General features: G+C 37.1%; 1 protein-coding gene across 4 annotated transcripts in view; it reads right to left on the bottom strand.

Moving 5' to 3' along the window:
- The window catches only part of gramd1ba (GRAM domain containing 1Ba), a 60,856-nt gene that overhangs the window by 5,674 nt on the left and 34,670 nt on the right, over nucleotides 1–20,512 (bottom strand). The window contains exons 4-17 of one of the 4 annotated variants that reach the window (XM_055207823.2): nucleotides 18,184–18,400; nucleotides 13,213–13,233; nucleotides 6,274–6,358; nucleotides 4,978–5,081; nucleotides 4,550–4,645; nucleotides 4,391–4,471; nucleotides 4,193–4,308; nucleotides 3,562–3,739; nucleotides 2,677–2,869; nucleotides 1,080–1,226; nucleotides 867–985; nucleotides 591–733; nucleotides 407–510; nucleotides 121–318 (exon numbers count right to left, since the gene is read on the bottom strand). In XM_055207823.2, coding sequence (XP_055063798.2) covers nucleotides 121–318; nucleotides 407–510; nucleotides 591–733; nucleotides 867–985; nucleotides 1,080–1,226; nucleotides 2,677–2,869; nucleotides 3,562–3,739; nucleotides 4,193–4,308; nucleotides 4,391–4,471; nucleotides 4,550–4,645; nucleotides 4,978–5,081; nucleotides 6,274–6,358; nucleotides 13,213–13,233; nucleotides 18,184–18,400 — 1,802 coding nt within the window. The remainder of the gene's footprint in view (nucleotides 1–120; nucleotides 319–406; nucleotides 511–590; nucleotides 734–866; nucleotides 986–1,079; nucleotides 1,227–2,676; nucleotides 2,870–3,561; nucleotides 3,740–4,192; nucleotides 4,309–4,390; nucleotides 4,472–4,549; nucleotides 4,646–4,977; nucleotides 5,082–6,273; nucleotides 6,359–13,212; nucleotides 13,234–18,183; nucleotides 18,401–20,512) is intronic. The other 3 variants (XM_055207825.2, XM_055207824.2, XM_055207826.2) reach the window with 3 other exon arrangements.

Below are 20,512 nucleotides of genomic sequence, written 5' to 3'. Positions count from 1 at the left end.
TTGGATGACACGGGGGTGAGTAAATTGTCTGGATTTTTTTGAATGGAAGTGGAGTAATCCTTTGAGTGAATTTTATCCCTTTAAGATGGAAAAGAAGGAAAGGTCTGGCTGATGTCACACCTGCCACGTGTTTGATGCGATGGATGACGCTCTTCTCGCCCTCAGGTGTGGTGACGGGACTGAGCGCCTCATCCAGGTGCTGCTGTCTCATGTGCGTCAGCGGTCGCTTCCGTCGCCTCGCTGTGCGTAATGCTTTGGATTTCGGAGACTGTGTATGATGTTCGGAGAGCAGCATCTGTACCTTATTTAACTCCAGCTCTACACACACAGACACTTTATCATTATCTTCTTTTTGCGTTACCTCCTTAATTTATTCCTTTTATTCCAGTTAAAACTCCACACTCACCTAAATACCTGAAGTATTCGTCCAGGCCGCTCCAGAAGTTTCTCTCAATGAAACCCTTGACCAATCCCCACGGTTGCTTTCTGTAGCGCAATTCAGCCGACACCCTGAAAAGTTGATTGACACACAACATGCATTATTAAATAATGCTCAGATTTTGTGTTAAATATTTATGTTGAAATATTACCTCAGACGGCACTTGTTTTTGGCGACTCTAGTGAGCATGTACCGATTAAGCGTGTAAAAGTAATCATGATATGGGACGTCGTGAGCGATCACCTCAGCGTCGATGATGTAGCACTCGCTCACTTGACTGGCCTTGTGCAGAGTCTAGGAGGAAGACGTCACAAAGACACATCACAAAGACAAAAACTATAGTGAGTGTACAGTATACAGCTGTGTATTTGTGACTGGCTGTCTTTAGGACATTTGGTGTACAGTAAGGTATACAGTAGTGTCTCACCTGTGTCTCTGTGACTGTGGCTGTTTTTGGGGCTAGTGGGTTGGAGAGAGAGATGGTGTACATGATCTCTCTGGTCTGATTTCCTCCTTCTTCTTTCCTCCAGGGGTGAGAGACCACATCTGTAGAGAAATTTTTAAGAGGCCATCAGCCGTCTCTACTGTATGTCTAGGTATTATCACAGGTTATTGGTCATGCAGCCCAACTGGTGCTCACCTGAGAAGCGTCTCTGTTCCAGGAAGTCCCTCATGAATTGGGATTCTGTGAAGAGGATGTCAAAGAGCTTGTCTACGCTGAACTTATACACCTCATTAATGTACAGCTTCCCATTTAGATCTTCCTGGAAGGCCTGCACCTCTCCTGCTGAGGACACACACATATTAACACATGAAATCTACGTTGACATTTACATAGTTGGCACTTGGCACGCAGATGTTTTTATTCAAAGTGACTAAGTTCTCTGGAATCGATCCTATAATCTTTTTACGCTGCTAGTGCAAACCAATTGAGCTATAGTAATACTTAATCCTATAATAAAAGTCTGTGTAAAGAAAATTGTTTCTAAATGCATTAGAAATGTATTGCTGAAACACGCTACACAGTCTGTGAACTACGTAGTACTGAATTGTGGAGATACACCGTTAAACAGTTTTTCCACATTTCTGTGTTCAGGGATATTTGGGCGGGGCTAAAGCAGTGGCTCGATGATGCACTGGAGCCAGAGCATGGCCCCGCCCCTAGCACAATTAGGTTGTAGCCTTTTTTGTAAGTTGAGAGAGACGGCAGCTTTCCTGCGAGTGGGCGTGGTTTTAGCGCAGACAACGGACACCCCCCCAGCATTTCAACTTTTTTATTTACTTGACTTTTATTTATTATTCAAATTTGGCTGGGTGTTTAATATCCTATTTTTGTGTGGCATGACAAACTGAGAACACATTTAAAGGGGACAGAGAATGAAAACAAATTTTTACCTTGTCTTTTTTGAATAATGGTAATCTACCCACATTCACAAACATACAAAAAGTGCTAAACATGCTAAACATCTCAGTCTCATAGAAATTCCTCTTTTAGAAATGTCAGCCAGAAAACAGCCCAATCTGAAAAACTGATGCTTATGACATCACAGGCATCTAAGTTAAGCCAGTAGGGGGAGCCAAATAGGTGCAAAACCACTTGTTTAAAATCCCCCACCCTAATAGAGCTATCTGAGAGCTTTTTAGGAAGCTTCTAAGGCATTACAGACCCAAACAAAAAAAAAATTGTCTACATGTCACATCACAGAACAAGGATAAATACTCCGTTCAATCATTCTATGTCACCTTTAATATCTGTATATACACAGACTTTAAAGGGGTCATATAATGAAAATCTGACTTTTTCCATGTTTAAGTGCTATAATTGGGTCCCCAGTGCTTCTATCAACCTAGAAAATGCGAAAAATAACAACCCAGTAACTTTATTTTAGTAAACCATTCTATGCAAGCATGTGAAAAAATAGGTTAAAATATTTGGCTCCCCTTGTGATGTCAGAAGGGGATAATACCGCCCTTTAATCTGTACTATCCAACCACCACACTGCCATTTAGTGCAGCGATCACCTCATTTGCATATAAAAGGACACAATCAAAAAGGCACATTTTGGCTCACACCTACAAAGTGTCACTTTTAACATGTTATAATAAATAATCTATATGATATTTTGAGCTAAAACTTCACATATGTACTCTGGGGACACCAAAGATTTATTTGACATCTTAAAAAGTCTTGAAATGTCCCCTATAAGTGTTCAGTGTTTTGGTTTTGTTTTACGCACCCTCGTCATGTGTTTCCGAGGAGTCGCTGAGTTCGGTGGGCAGGTCCTCATTGTCGTTAAAATCAAGCGAGGGGGCGGGGACTGGGGTGGGGGCGGAGCCATTGCTTTCTGACGGCTTGTTGTCAGGTAAAGGCAGGGACAGGAGGTCTTCTGGGGCACAGCCAGCAAACTCCTCCACCGGAGGAATGTCAAACTACACCAAAAAAAAACAAAATACATATTTTAACTATTTACTATATAACAATTAATTAAGTGTTGTTACATTTCTACTTTCTCCAAAATAGGCTAATCTGCTCAAATGTGACCCTGGAGCACAAAACTAGTTATAAGGGTAAATTTTTTGAAATTGGGATTTACATTAATATGATAAATAAGTGTTCCATTGATGTATGATTTGTTAGGATAGGACAATGTTTGATCGAGATACAACTATTTAAAAATCTGGAATATAAGAGTGCAAAAAATCTATATATTGAGAAAATCGCCTTTAAAGTTGTACAAATTAGGTTTTTAGCAACACATTTTAGTAATGATAAATACATTTTTGATTTACAGTATGTCATGGATATCTTCATGGAACATGATCTTTATTTAATATCCTAATAATTTTTGGCATAAAAAAGAAACTGTATTTTTGTCTATTGCAACAAATATACCCATGCTACTTATGACTGGTTTTGTGTTCCAGGGTCACAAATATGATTTGGGTTTTTATGCATTTCACATGCAAGAGCATTTCACAACTTACATTAACAGAAATAATTTCTTAAAGGTGCAATGGCAAAAAACAAGTATTTTTTTGCTAAAAACTTAATAGGTGGACTTAAAGGTCAAAAAAAGTATTTTTTTATCCAATATTCTGTGTTATGTAAAGGGTTTGCTTACACTAACTGGAGCATCTGCGCTGTCTGTTGAATTCAGGCTGTTATTGGGGGAAACTTTTTTGTGGAGCTGTGGGCTGATGTCCATTTTTGCCTCTGATGTTTTGGGGCAGTTGTCATTGGGGTCGTTGTATTCGGGGGGGATTTCCTCACAGTACCTGCACCAGGGAGGGGGGCAACAGCTGCAGGTCAAGATTACCAGCTCGGGTCGCAGGACAGACCCTCTCCCACACATAACAATGAGAAGTCTACAGTAATGACTGATGATGAGACCTAAACTGTCATCAAAATAATCATATACCATCACCCCAAATCCTGGCTATACCAGATTACAGTCCCCTAAATTACAAACGAAAATAAAGCTGTGAATGAAGGCAGAGATATGATGAAATGTTAGTTGTGACCCAGTCTGAGAAATCCAGGTTCAGGAGCATCAAAGTATAATCTCAATCTTTGACATGACCTTACTCAGTCAATATTTAAGATATCAAGGTTATATTTTTTACAGAATCTTCTTAACATTATGTAGGATAATTTACAACAAAAATGGCTTTAGCTGGGCCTTCACAGATTGGGTCACAATTATGGATCACCTAAATGAAATAATGTTTATTATATTATGGCGCAAGACTCACCCCATTGTGTTATAGTCATCATCGGGAGGTACATAATCCTCATCGTCACTGGTCAGACCGAGTTCATTTCCATAACACTGATGGACAAAGTGCCACAGCTCTTTCGGACACAAAGGCTGCATAACAAGGAGAGACACAGTGTTTACATTGCCACCGAAATTTCGGTCAGACAAATCATGGGAACAGAAGCTGTCCAACCTTCTCCAAGAGGGCATTCTGCCAGAGTCTGAACATCATCATGTATGTCCGATCTCTCGCCCCGAATGAGGTAAAAAAGTGCTGTAAGAAAGAAACATGTTTTTTTAAGCATGTGCAGTAGAGTTTTGCACACCGGTGGATTTACAGAGTCTACTTTACCTTTTCACTGTCTGTGCACAGCTGGATTGCATTGGGTATGAGTCGAGCCGTCTTCTCTTTTGTCATGGAGCAGACGTCTTTTAACCTCACGGTCAGCTGCACAGTAAAAAACAAAGATAACACAACTCAAACTCTATGCGAATATACAAAAAATGCATGGTAAAGCAAAAGCTTTTTAGTTATTGTTCTGGGCCAAGTTTTTTATAAACTGCACATGTGTTGTATGTATTTTTTGCCTAGCATCTCAAAGCTGACCTTGAGTTTATTCTTTACAACACCAATGCAACATGCATACACAATTTTTAAGGGATCTTTAATAAAATGTTTGAATGATTTCTATTGTCTAAACTTGGGCATCCCTTTTGGCCACTACTGTAAGACCCATCGCTCTCTTTCTGGAAAAATGAGAGAGTCATGCATTAACTTACCAGCGTTTCCCAGCGGAAGATGTTGCTATAGAAACAGATCCAGTTTTCGGAGAGGTAGAGGCGACCCTGCAGGAGAATATCTCTTTGCAGGGCACAGGAGTAGTCTGTCAAAATAAGGCAAGAGATCAGAGTCACTTACAGTATACTGAGATTGCAATTACCAAATTTTCACAAATGGATAGTGCAGATTAAGGGGTGGTATTATTATAATAAGATCCCCTTCTGACTTCACAAGGGGAGCGACATTGCAACAACCTGTTTCTGACATGCTTGCTGGGAGTGGTTTGCCAGAGCTGAGTTGCTGGGTTGATCTTTTTCGCATTTTCCAGTTGATAGAAGAACTGGGGACCCAATTTTAGCACTTAAACATGGAAAAAGTCAGATTTTCATGTTATGTCTCCTTCAAAAGAGAGTATATAAATTGGCATCAAATGTGTACATATCTCTACCTAAAATATACATATTTATACCTTTAAAAGGATACTGTCTCAGTGACAGCTGTGTACCTTTTTTTCTGGGAGTGTATACATAACCAGAAAAAACAAAACCAGTCACGTGGGTATATTAAAAGAAATAGCAAACAATACATTGTATGGGTCAATTATCGATTTTTTATTAAAATAATTAGGATATTAAATAAAGATAATGTTCCATGAAGATATTTTGTAAATTTATTAAACATTTATTTATCATTAGTAATATGTGTTGCTAAGGACTTTATTTGGAAAACTTTAGGCAATTTTCTCAATATTTTGCACCCTCAGATTTCAGATTTCAAATAGTATGACCGATGTATCTCAGCCAAATATTGTCCTATCCTAATGCTATGTACACACGTTACTCGCTCTAGATTACTCGCGGGATTTAACTTCGTGTCATGCGAATTTTTTTCGCTTCACTTGGACAGAAGACGCATTTGATGTGAAAAGCGCGTGTTTTCATGGCAAACGTGACGCCCATATCATGTCATTCGTATAGCCCTATGTGAGGAAGTGTCTGATCGTGTCTTTGCATTGACTTCGTATGTAATCTATTTGCACAAATCATTAAACTCGCATCTGGTGTGAACCCACAGTAACAAATCATACATCAATGCAAAGCTTTTTTTTTCATTTTTCAGATGATGCATAAATCTCAATTAAAAAAAAAAATTACCCATATGACTGCAAGTCATTTGTGTTTCAGGACAAAGTCATACATGTTTTGAGTGACAAACAGATAATGACAGCATTTCCATTTTTGTGTGTACCGTCCCTTTAAATGACTGTCATAAGGGTTTTGCGCTGATGTACTTACCCACAATGAGACGCTCCGTGTCAGGCAGCTGCTTAAAGAGCTTCCTGAAGTCTTCATTTCGCTGCTTATATGTGGGACTCAAAACCTAAAAGGCAAAAGGAGACAAAAATCAGGTCTACGCAAGTCGCAAATGCTTCAGAAATCTAGCTTTGTAGAGAACTTATAGAGAAATAACATGACTACAAGCTCCCTTTCTGCTTAAAATAAACAATGTTTGTATGAAACTATGTTTAGTATGCATGAAATGAACAACAAAACAAGCCATTGCACTGATCTGAGGAGAAACTGTCCCAAACAGAACACAAACATATTGAACTTGCACAAATGGTCTGTTTATGATGTGCGTCTATAAAACCACACTGCTAGACTCTCTTAAAACGTCCAGCATATACCACACTGAACAATTCTGAGGGTCTCATAAAAACCAAATAAAACCAAAGCTATCTGTGTAGGAAGGTGACACCTCCTTTCTCTTCTGCCTTGTGAATTATGGCTTTTGCTTACAGCAGGAACTTTATCAGAATCCCAGTCGCAGTCGGTCCAATGATACCGGATCTCTTCAGGCTGTTTAACTGACTCCCAGTCCGACAGCCAATCAGATTCCACCTCAAAGCCGAGGACTTCCATCTGTCCCTGTCTTTATGGAGGAGACGTTCCCTCTGATACCAATCTACAACCAATCGTGCTCCGGTTCAGCCTTACCAAGCCAAACTCGAAAATGATCTGGAGTAACCTCAGCATCCCCCGAGGAAGCTACGTTTGGCATTACCTGTTCTGTCACTTAAGAAGCGCAGCCGTACTTAACAACCGAGCACAAACCGCAAAAACTATTTTCTTGGACTTGTCACACTGATAAGAGGCAGATGTCCGTTATCATGCTAAAACTAGAAACATTTTCCTCAGGAAACAAGTCCAACATTAATAACACAAACAGTGTCTAGTCCGATTGTAAAACTTGTAGACAAAACTTTCCGGCAAAGACAAGCGTCCAAAAACTGAAAAGCATTTTGGTTGAGGACTCACGGGTAGAAAAATATAAAAAAATGCAAATTCGTTTATAATATAAAACTACGCACACTAATATCTCATCGAGCAAAATTCATGCATCTACTGCAAGCCGCCTTCGACTAAAAAATGCAAAAGTAATGCACAATGTAAAATAATCGTTTCATCCTGAGAGCTCTTGCAATCCTACAGAAATCCTCGATGAGACTTTCTACAAAACACTTCTGCAGAAAGGGGTGGGAGGAGCTTTAGAGAATGTTTGTGAGTGAAACAGTTCAAAGGGGCGGGGCTATGGAAGCCCAGAGCCAATAGGATGCGCAGGAGAGTTGAGGGGAGGGGTAGATTCAAAGGCAGTGGGCTTTTGACTGCAGGCACATTTTTCTCACATGACAGATAGCTGTAAGATTTCTTTCCATTTCTAAGAATGTGATACTGTAAACTTCCTTCTGTCGGTCTGAATATCACCTGCTTCTCTCCGATCTAATCTGAACACCTTACAAAAAATGTTAAATTACCAGATGCAGTTGCCCTTAGGCGGCTAAGAGATACTTGCACAATGTTTTCATGTTATTGCGAAACTCAAAGAACGTAGCAAACGCTTGTTTCATGAGAAAAAGATACAAAGAGTTGACTGTGGAAAAAGAAATAAATACATTTATCCAAAGTGACTTTTTTTATCTCTGTCAATCGAACCTAAAACCTTTGCACTTCTCAACCAATTGAGCAACTGTATTGTTACTAAAATAAAGCATAGAGAGAATCACACAAGCCTCTATTGTACGCTGGATTTGCGTAAAGATGTTGGCGTTGAAGCTCGGCCAAGGACAACGCCTCGGTCTTTCTACACTCCCTCATTCTCGCACTCTCACGGGGTGAACGAACTCCAGTAAACTTCCTGAACTGGAGGAGGGGGACGGAGAGGGAACGCCGAACAGTAAATCATAGCCCTCTATTCAACCTTTCCCCAAAACATCTGAGACCACTGTGAAGGCAAACTAGCACTTCACAAGTTCGGCTTTGTTCGAATGATTAAGATGTTTTTGTGTGGAGGAAAGCATAGGTCATTAAACCTAAAGAGTATGTGTTTATGGTCCACTACATAGCACACAAACACATTAAGGGAAATGTTATTGTCACTGTGCTTTTTAATTAAGACTACACACAGTAATCATTATATGGTAGTTGTTTTGTTTACTTGCCCAAGACAACTTCACTGCGTTTTTGCTTGGCAGGTGCTATTTTTGGACTGTGGCCTAGTTTGTTCAATCACAATGTAAACTGTACAAGTAAGACTACAGAGATGTCTGAGTTTTCCGACAAACCAATGTTGTTTCCCTGCAACCACACACTGCGAGGAGGAAACGTTTCTTCTTTACTAATGGACTTTTGTAAGATATTTTGCAGTCATTCGCCACCCAACGATGAATAAAATAAAACAAATGTTTTCATATAAGCTCACACATGGAGAAAGTTCCAGCGTCATTAAATAAACACACACAGGAAATCTGATCCCACACATCCAGTTTTACCGCTAAGCACAAGGATTCATGGGTTTGTCATGTCTTTGAACATCTTTTGACAAACCTAAAATACTGAAACAAGATAAGCTTCTGTCATCATTTACTCAGCTGTATAAATTTTTTGTTCTGCTGAACACAAATTAAGATGCTCTGGGGCACCATTCACTTCCACTGTGTTATTTTTTCTACTATGGAAGTCAATGGTGACCCTATCTTTTTATTTACAAACAATCAAAATATCTTCTTGTGTTCAGCAGAACAAAGAAATTTATGCAGATGTGGACTTATTGGACAACTTAAGGGTAAATGATGACAGATTTTTTTATTTTTCAGTGAGCTATCCCTTTCCTAGACAACAATGAAATTTAAAGGAGAACAAATGCTCCCCAGGTTTTTTCATCCTAAGAATGTGACAATATGCAATCACATCTATAACGTTTTGACATAATCTTAATTTTTAAAAGACCAAATGATTTTATATATCTGTGAAAACCCAGCTTAAAGCCCTATTCAGGCAGGATTAGTTTTACAGGGGGACGTTTGAGAAATCCGTGCTTCTCAGAGGTCCTCTGTGTTTTTAATCTCTTTCACACTCTAAAAAATTATTCAGGGGATCTGTTGACACTATTTGATTTAATGCATTGGTGCAAGTTAAAAATTCCAAATAATTGATTTATTTATTATTAATAAAGTTGCAAATGTTTTTTATTGAGTTGTCCACACATGATAATGTTGATAGTTACATCAAGTTAATATTGTGTGTAACTTCAAATTAATTATCTGTGTTAGTTTGTTTAAAACATTATTTAAGTTGTAGTAACTCAATGCATTTAGCTTCCCAGCATGCTTTGCATGGGACTTGATAGTGAGAGTAAATGTAGAAATATGGTGTTATTTTGTGCATTTCTAATCAAGATGAAAACATGAGAAGGCTGTTAATGATTATTGTTCTGTACTTTTGGTATTTAAAAGATTTTCTGTTATGTTGTTGATTTTTAAAAGGTTACCAATTACCATTGTGCTGAAGAATAGAGCATTTGATGCTCTATTTGAGCTCAAGATGAGAACAGACTCACCGAGCATTATCTTACTGTTTTAATCAGATGGCATTTTGATAAAAATGCTAAAACTGGTTGTCTTCTGCAACCTGACAAGTGTTGTTAAATATAAAAGTTCTAATCATTTTAGTAGTTTTGTGTAAACTAGTGTCCACGATTGAATCCAATTTAAAATGCATAAAAAACCAAGTTAAAACAACTTAATTTTTATAAGTATTCAATGCAATTTTTTTAAGTACATCCAACTTATTATAGTTTGTTGGCCGGAATTAATTTCAGAGGTAATTGTCTTAACTCAAAATAATTGATGCAAACTGTTGCGTAAATGTCCAAGCAATATTTTAAGAGTGCAAACCATGTGTTTTTCTGTCACAACCGTCATTAAAATTTCAGAGCAATTTACCAAACTCAGTGGTCCTCTGAAAAATGTATTAATGTCCTAATGCAAATGTCTGTGTTTGCTAGCAATATCTTTAAAAAAAATTAAATCAAGAAAAGCTAAATCACGTACACTGTTAAGCCTGGCCACTGTAAAATCTGTATCAGGTTAGAAACTGAAACTTATTTTTGTCCACTCAGAAATGGTAATGTTAATTAGAAAAGATAATAAATTGTTATTAATCATGTTTTTCATTTCTATGGGTTTATTATAAGCAGCCATTTATATAAAACATGTAGGCTACTTTCTTAAGATTTGTAAAGTTATTTTGATTAGTTAATTAAATTTATCAATTAAATGTTATGTAATAATTTTACATTTAAAGCAAAATGCTTAAGTCATTTCTTTTCTTTGTGATATACTCTTTTTTTTACACAAAATCATCAACATTTTGTGTAAAAAAATTGATATCTTTAATATTGACTGGGTAAGATCATGTCAGAGACTGAAATCAATCAATTAATTATAATAGGTGAAATCAAACTTTAATGCTTGTTATCTCAGAATAAGATTTTTGAAATGGGACTGGTTTTCACAGGCAGGGTCATGCATGTGATCCACGTAAAAGTAATTAATCTAGAAGCTTACATGTCAGCAATTCCCTTTTTATTCGTGTTTGCGGTTAAGCTAATATGATCTGAGAAAGAAACGTCTCGGTTACATATGTAACCCTCGTTCCCTGAAGGAAGGGAACGGAGACGTCACGTCGTGACCGACGAATTGGGAACCGCTTCGCGGGTGACCTATCTGCTTCGAGAAACCTTTAAAACGCCAATGAACTTGGCATGCAGATAATTGCATCTGCCGGCGCCGCCCCGCCGCACAGCTATTTAATGAGCGGCAGGTGCAGTTATCAAATCAGCTATTTTTTGCTGAGAAAGCTGGACAGAAGAAAAGGGTCCGGCCGATATCAGCAGTGGAACAGCAAACTGTGGCGACGGGACGTGACGTCTCCGTTCCCTTCCTTCAGGGAACGAGGGTTACATATGTAACCGAGACGTTCCCTTTCAGTCGGTCACTACGACGTCACGTCGTGACCGACGAATTGGGAATCCCTACCAAAGCGCCACTGAAGCTGACCCTTCCAGTGCCTGCATAAACCCTCCGACTCTCCTCTTTAAGGGAACGGAAATGGGGTTGAAGCAGAGGCCGGTCACTACTTGTTCCTTAACCCACGATAGTGACTAGGCGAACTGGGAAGCGAACTCGTCAGGCGGGACTAAGATCGCTGCGGAAGAAAAACCCTCTAGGGGTCTACCACTAAGGTGATGGATAAAAAGACAAGAGGTCTATAAAAATACACTCTCTTAGCAACACTAGAGAGGCGCGGAACGAACTCCGCTAAGGGAAACGTGGTAAATCATAAACTTCCCACGGAAATACTCACAAAGAAACCACTAGGGGGCGCAATGTGGGCGCTAGCCTCACCCAGATAGTCAAGAATACATCTAGTGAGAGGCTGGCAGCCGATGCTCCGCAACATCGGTCACCAAGCGGTGGAAAAGACAAAAAACATTTTTTGTAACGTTTTTGCCTTAATGGCCTTCCATAATGGTGCGGTTTCTGCGCAGCCAAAAAGAAAGGCTCCAAGCCGACACAGGAGCCGTTCCTCGATGTTCTCACTGATCTGACGAGAGAACTCGAGAGGATAGCTGTGCGGCGGGGCGGCGCCGGCAGATGCAATTATCTGCATGCCAAGTTCATTGGCGTTTTAAAGGTTTCTCGAAGCAGATAGGTCACCCGCGAAGCGGTTCCCAATTCGTCGGTCACGACGTGACGTCGTAGTGACCGACTGAAAGGGAACTATATATATGTGGTAAAGAACAATATAGACTTTGTTGTGATATCTTGCAGTGCATACAGTACAGTATCTCTCAGTGTGGCCCAGAGGTTACGACCGACTGTTTGAAAAAAGCAAAAAAAATAAAGTAATAAGGAACACCAGAAGAAAATCAATTATTTCCCATGGGAAAATACTGAGTAATGTCAGATCAAATGTCAGGCCATTCAGAAGAAGGGAGTTTGACAATGGTGCCACCCTGAGAGATTCCTGTGACATAGCACCATACAAAGCATGTGGATAACTGATTTTAAAGGGATAGTACACCCAAAAATGAAAATTCGGTCATTATTTACCCTTGAGTTGTTACAAACTTAAATACATTTCTTTAAAGGTGCAGTGTGTAAATTTTAGCGGCATCTAGTGGTGAGGTGCTGGAGAATTGCAACCAATGGCCCAATCCACTGCTTACCCCTCGTTTTTTAATCACATAGAAAAGCTACGGTAGCCGCCACCGGACAAAGATGTCATCGGAGACAACTTAGTAAAAAGGTTTGTCCATTAAGGGTTTCTGTAGAAACATGGCAGCACAAAATGGCGACTTCCATGTAAGGGGACCCTCGGTATATGTAGATAAAAACGTCTCATTCTTTTTTTATTAAAAGGTCTTTATACACCACTGATACTAATATAGTTTTGTATATTATTTTGCATTTCTGTCAAGAGATCCCTCTAAAAATTACACACTGCACCTTTACTTTGCGGAGCACAAAGTAAGATCCTTTTAGCCGTGTTTGTAAACAAACCGTTTTTGAGCACCATTGACTTCCAAAGTATTTTATGGACGTCATTGGTGCTCCTGTTTCCTGCTTGATTACAAATATCTTCCTTTGTGTTCAGCAAAACAAAGATATTTATACAAGTTTGTAAAAACTTGAGGGAGAGTAAAAAATGACAAGTTTTTATTTTTGGGTGAACTATCGCTTTAACCTCACAAAAACATGAAAACGGCATAATGTTTATAATAAGTAGTGCAAATGAAAAACAGAATCCAGCTGTGCATTCACTACAAAGTCCAATGACTCCACATTTAACATTATTAAAAGAGTTAAGATGAAGAATTAAAACAAGACTTACGTTGTACCAGCTTTGACTTTTCTGGACGTTTGAAGAATCCGATTTTGATTGTGGATAGAGAAGAAAAAAAAACGATACAGCAGTGTGAGATTTTAAATGTACTTTGTATCACACACACAATAAACATACAGTACTGCGCAAAAGTCTTAGGCCACTTGTTGTGTTAGAAGTTTTTATGTCCATCCATATATTTTTCAACCTATATTTTATTAAGATACAAACAGAAAATACAGGAAATGTGTACAAAAAAATAAATTTTCAGGACTAAATGCCTTCCTTAGGCATCATCTGTGTTTAGTGTGACTTCTCTTGGCACTAAACACATCTTGAGCGTTTTTAAGCAAATAAAAAGACTAATTTCTTTAAAATTAGAAATTAGGATTATATTTTATTTAGGTTTAAGATATCCTGCTATTGCTCAAGTGGAAGTGGAGTTTACCCTAAAAACTTGACACATTTGTTATACAGTTTTTAATACTATATACACATTTCCTGTATTTTCTGGATGTAATCTATTAAAGAGATTTATGATCACTATAACATTACAAAAACAACAAATCTAATTCTGGCATGGTGGCCTAAGACTTTTGCACAAGTGCAGGTATACCTGTGTCTTTAAAAAAGTAAAATGTATGTCTGTCTGTCAGCCAAAAGTGTATAAGGCTTTCAGTAAGCACAGGTATAAGTGCAATTTATTTGGGTATTTGAAAAAACAAGGGATGTTGGGAAAGCTCTGCTTGTGTATGGACTATTCAGTTTGTGTTGTCAAACTAACATTACTTCTGTGCTTAGACTACAAATCGTATTACTCATACACAAAGCTACCACAAGGTGGCACACTTTGCATTATTTATCTCTGAAGTTGCAAAAATTTGGAAAATTACAACAAATACACAACTTTGTATAGACTTCAGAAATTAGATCAATGAGTGCACTGTAAATTAAAAACAGTGGTACAAAAGCATATTAAGATAAACATGCAGTAGACCCAAAGCTAAACTACACACATTGAAACATAAGTGTGACATAAATCTACTGCAGATGGAAGGCACTGAAGGGGGACGAGGTTCAGGGACAGTTCAAACAGATATTGATTTTGTACTTTAATCAGGTTTAGTGTGTTATACTACAGAGAAAATTCACCAAGAGCGCAGGTGAATGTCAGACCCCTAAGATATGCCAAAATAAGCAGAATATTTTGTTTTTTTGAAAAACAAATAAATATATTTCTTCTTCATCATCATCTCTTTAAACTAAAATGATAATAGAGATAACTGCTAGACAGTGAATGGAGAGACTCTTACCCTAAGACTTTAGTTTTAGTCTAATCAGTAAATAGAAACAAATCCAAGTTAAAGGGATAGTTCACCCAAAAATGTTTATTGTTACAAACCTGTATAAATTTATTTTTTTCTAATGAACACGAGGGAAGATATTTTGAGGAATGTTTGAAACCAAACCAATGCTATCTCACGAGAATTTGTACATATTTTATGAGTTGGCTTATTCGTATTAATTCATACGACCACATTCGTACATTTTTGTACGATTTGCCTTGACCTCTGTGATGTCGGGGTTGGGTTTCGTTGTTGTTGTTTTTTTCATGAGAATCGTATTTTTTGCGCGATTAACTTTGTATGAATTCATACGAATTACCCAACTTATAAAATATGTACGAATTCTCATGAGATGAGGTTGACCAAACCGATCATGAGTCCTATTCACTTCCATAGTATTCTTTTTTCCTACTATAGAAGTGAATGGGGCACATGATCGGTTTTGGTTACAAACATTACTATCTTCATCCGTGTTCATAAAAACAAAGAAATGAATACAGGTTTGTAACAATATGATGACAGAATTTTTTTTTTTTTTTGGGTGAAATATCTCTTTAAGTTGCATGTTTTGTGGTATTTTGTGTAGTATGTAATTTGCTAAAAAGGTTAGTTACACACAGCAAAAAAATTCTTTTCAAGAAAAATAATCTTAGAATTTTTGTCTTGTTTTCAGTAAAACTATCTAAAATTTCTTAAATTAAGATGCTTTTTCTTGATGAGCAAAATGACCCAAGAAACTAAGTCTAGTTTTAAGACCAAAATTATCAAATTTAAGTGATTTTGTGCATAAAACAAGCAAAAAAATCTGCCAATGGGGTAAGCTAATTTTTCTTGAATTTTTCTTAAATTTAGTGTTTCATGTTCAAATTGTTTTTGCTTACCCCATTGCTTACCCCATTATTTTCTTGGGTCGTTTTGCTCATCAAGAAAAAGCATCTTAATTTAAGAATTTTTAGATATTTTTACTGAAAACAAGACAAAAATACTAAGATTTTTTTTTCTTGAAAATCATTTTTTGCAGTGCACAATTCTACATTATACCTAGAGGACACCGCACAGATTGAGATTAGAAAGGTCATAGATTATTGAGGTCATCACTAAATAAAGATACGGCATAATTTAATGTGGTCCGGTTTAAATAGCAGTGTTTGTGAATTGAATGAGCAAAAAAGTAAAGTGGGAAAAGCACTGACAGTAAAGGGCCGTGCACACAACGATAAAAAAAAGGTTTTACTTTTTTATTATTTTTTATATTAAAGAGAATAGCGGATTTCACACCATAACAATAACAAAAAAATATACAAGGAACGATATTGTTGAAATCACTTTCTGAGCTATTTTTTCCAACTGGTGACCAATAAACCATTGACAACCAAAGAGCACACGCATTTAATTAAAATGACAGATGACACTGGAGAAGTTCATTGCTGAGGTCCATAACATAAAATCACCTCAGATATGCAGCGCTGATGCAGTTGCATGTGAAATTGACTAGTACGTAATGTTTTTTATTCTACTACATTAACTACGCCTAAAGGTAAATCATTTGAGGACATCTGCTGGTTATACCTGCTGTAAATGCAACAAGAACAGCATATTTACACATTCAATGGCATGTAAACAATAGCAAAAGGTTTTTTATACAGGTAATTGATTTGCTTGCTCATACTGCGTACGTGCGCAAATTAACAAAGTTATTGTTATCGTCCAGTGATGTAGACGCTTATAGTTATCATTATGGGTAATGTTATAGTTAAGTGTGAACGGCCATTAACAACAAGGCAGAAAAAGAGTACAGTTTTACCCTTTCAAAAGTGTATGGTCAGCCACTGTTTAAAAAATACCACAGCTAGTGTTATAGTTATTTTAGTATTTTATTAGGTGATGTGTAACATTTTATATTATACGTCATTGGATTATTTTTATCACCATGGTATCTTGGTGGAATCAATGGTTATCATACACTGCAAAAAATGACTTTCTTACTTAGTATTTTTGTCTTGTTTTCAGTAAAAATATCAAAAAATTCTTAAAACAAGATGTATTTTCTTGATGAGTAAAATTATGTAGTAAAACAAGTGGCAAAAATATAAACTTTAAGTAAATTAGTGCTTGTTTTAAGCACATATTTACTTTTTGGTCTAAAAGATAGACTTATTTTCCCACACTGCAAAAAATGACTTTCTTTTTGTTTGTTTTCAGTAGAAATATCTAAAAGTTCTTAAATCAAGATGTATTTTCTTGATGAGCAAAATGACCCATTTTTACCTTGTCTTTGTTGAATAATGGTAGTCTACCCACATTCACAAACATACAAAAAGTGCTAAACATGCTAAACATCTCAGTCTCATAGAAATTCCTCTTTTAGAAATGTCAGCCAGAAAACAGCCCAATCTGAAAAACTGATGCTTATGACATCACAGGCATCTAACTGCCCCTCCACTTTAAAATAATTGGCTACATTTTTTGAGTGGCAGCAAAGTCAGCCAATCAGTAATGAGATTGCAAGTTAAGCCAGTAGGGGGAGCCAAATAGGTGCAAAACCACTTGTTTAAAATCCCCCACCCTAATAGAGCTATCTGAGAGAGGTTTTTAGGTAGCTTCTAAGGCATTACAGACCCAAAAAAAAATGTTTGTCTATATGTCACATCACAGAACAAGGATAAATACTCCGTTCAATCATTCTATGTCATCTTTAAGAATTTGTTGATATTTTTACTGAAAACAAGACAAAAATACTAAGAAAGTCATTTTTACATTTTACACAGGATACACTTTTACATTTTACATTATTTATTTTTTTATTTACTTAGCATTTAGCATTTAATCGGGCAGTATTGTAATACTTTAGAGCACTATTAAATAATCTTAGCCTAGGATTGAATAGGTCAGCACATGCAGGTAAAGCAGAGCATTATGGGATATGTACAGATGAGATGCAGACAGAGCAGAAAAGAGTGATGCTTACTTTAGACAATCTCTTGAGTGACTAGCATGCATGAGACAGATATCAGAAAGAAACAAACAGAAATCAAGTTTAATGAATTATGCACAGATAAAAAAAACACTTATGGGTGCAAAGCCGTTTCATGGATTGATGCAGAAAATAAGATCTGTGTCAACAAAAAGATTCACTTTTGTTTATGATAAGCTGATGAATATGTAATGGCAATGATTATAAAACATACACGCTACACTGAAATGCCAGTGACAATGTTTTTCAAACCAAAATGCTTGATTTTTTTTTGTTTTTCTGTACGAACTAAAACACCCTTCTATCCAGACATTTACAAAATGATAGCAGTATCTCATACGGAAAAATTTAAGTCAAAACAAAATTATCCAATATGAAAAGAGTCCGTTTTATTTTTAGATCCATATCAATTTCTCCAAAATTTCCAGCCAAAGGATCGTTTTCATATTAAAGCGTGTTAGCTACCATCTATGTGGGTTCAATTCAACTCGAATATCATCATAAGAGCCAGAATCGAGTTTACTCAGGGCAAACAAACTTAAAAGTTCTGAGAAATTTGATCTCCTGGTTGCAATAATTGCAGAAAGTCATGCAGCACAAAAAAGGAAGAAACGGGAAGTGCAGTTTACACGTAAAGTGGAGGGCATCGCTCACATTTACCTTGGAGTTCTTGCCGGCGGGACGGGTGGTGTGAATCGACTGACTGTAGGTGCGCTGGACAGCTTGTTCAGGGGTGGAGGGGGATTTGTCTGAGGAATGATCCGAGTTTTTCTCCACCATGTTCTCTCCCTCCGGACTCTGGGGTGTTGGGGAACGCGAGCGTTTACGCAGGACGGGTGAACAGGCCGGCGTGCTGCGGTTCGAGTTACTGGCAGTGCTGAAGAGAAACACAGGAAAATAAGGATATATTATAAAAATGACACAAAACTAAATATGTATGTGAAGTATCCTGATTCTTAAATTGAATTACCTTTCTACTGTTTTTTAATCAAAGTAAAAAACAAAAACTCAAACCCAAAGCCAATGAAATTGATTTGCACTGCAGGGAGTTGCAGCAAACATGTAGATGTTCCTCGCAATTAATGCGTCATTAGATCTGAGATATTTTCAATAATTTGTGTGTGTGTGTGTGTGTGTGTGTGTGTGTGTGTGTGTGTGTGTGTGTGTGTGTGTGTGTGTGTGTGTGTATATGTGAATAAAGAAGGGAAGGGTAAGTACAAACAGACACACATACAGGACTTTACCACTGCACTGTTAGCTGCCAGGAATGCATTCAAACTGACATCTCATCAAAACACATCACAGCAGTGGGTTAAGGTGGGAATTTCCACATAAAAGATCAAATCTGGTCAGCATTATAGGCAAGATTAAATTCATGCACACTGTCAATGTGATTTTACTAACAGGTGTGACTGTCAAACTGGCAATATTCTCAACAGAACACACAAAAAAGGTGGGTTATTTTCAACCCAGCGTTGGGTCAGAAATAGACAAACGCAGCGATTGCATTAATTAACTCTTTTCCCGCCATTGGCAAGTTATTTCGTTTTATGTTAATATATAATACCGCGATTATCCACTAGACTTACCCAATTTCTAAAAAACTGAAGCAAAAAAATTTATTTACAAATTTTAATCTATTTACTAATTTTAAACTCTGTGTATGTTTTGATATTTGTTATATATCTGATCTCTAACAGAATTCCTTTACAAAAATGCAAATTTTATTTTTTTTAAGAAAAATACCTATTAAGAGTTTATAAGCAGAAAAAAGTATAGATAGGATGAAACTTTTGTTTGTTTGTTTATTGTTTGTCTGAAAGCAGAGGGTCTGTTCTTTCATTTGATATATTTGTGTTTATATGTTTTAGAAGAAAATTTCCTGGAAGGAATTTTGTAAAACTTTTATGAAAATCACAAAAAAATGCTGGAGGGCTACTTTTCCAAAAAAAAAAAAATGGCTGAGGGGGAATGAGTTAACTCACAAAATGTTTTATTTGACCCAACAATAGGTTAAAACAACGCAGCAATTTGTCTTGAAACAACCCAGGATAGGTTAAATTTAATAAATTACAACCTGATAGGTCAGGTTCATCCATTTTTTACCAATTCTAAAATATGATATTTGCAATTTTTGGCATTCAGGTATAATTTTAAATTGTCAAAAATTCTTACACTAAAAATGCTTGGTTATTTTTCAACCCAGCGTTGTCAAAGTTACTTCCCCAGAGATAAAAAAAGACATTTCAGCCATGTCGATTTGGTTACACCTTATTGAACAAAGGCTATATCACAAAAAAGGTAGTTATTTTTTTATTATTTATGAATTTAATGTTATTTATTTTGCCTGCTCACTTGATGCCTCACTGCGTCAAGAGGAAATGACTTTGGTGGCAAGGGGGCAGCTCCGAGAAACTTATTTAGACAGCCTTTATAAGCAGCATAATGTAATTCTGTTTAAAAATATAAACAGACCGCACCTTTGTAATCCCATATTTGAAAACTACAATACTAATTTCTCGCTTGAAATGCGGTGTAAAAAGTAAAAATATAACCTTATTTAAACTAAATCTGTGCTCCAGCTGCTTTCTTGGTTGCTATTTTTTAATTCGAGCAGGCTCGACCAATCAAATTCCCCACGCATGCCCATACATAGAATAGGCTTTATGCCCAGCTGCACTACTTCCTGAACTTCAGCCAGCTCTTTGTTTCCTGTCTGCCATTATTGGACAAACTGATTAATCCAGGTGTGTCTGACTATTGTTGTTGTGACTACTGAGGTCAGGCACACCTGGATTAATCAGTTTGTCCAATAATGGCAGACAGGAAACAAGGAGCTGGCTAAAGTTCAGGAAGTAGTGCAGCTGGGCATAAAGCCTATTGTGGGACAAGACGATGAAGGTGTCCCAGAAGACAGGAAGTAAAAAAAACATTGGATTCGGAGTTGCCTTATGCCTTCTAATGCTGACTCCGAAGGACACATTTTAGA

This window comes from Misgurnus anguillicaudatus, chromosome 12 (genome assembly GCF_027580225.2).
Source record: "Misgurnus anguillicaudatus chromosome 12, ASM2758022v2, whole genome shotgun sequence".
In the NCBI taxonomy this organism is placed as follows: Eukaryota; Metazoa; Chordata; class Actinopteri; order Cypriniformes; family Cobitidae; genus Misgurnus; species Misgurnus anguillicaudatus.
The sequence above is the reverse complement of the archived record's forward strand: the minus strand, read 5'-3'. Positions and strand labels throughout refer to the sequence as shown.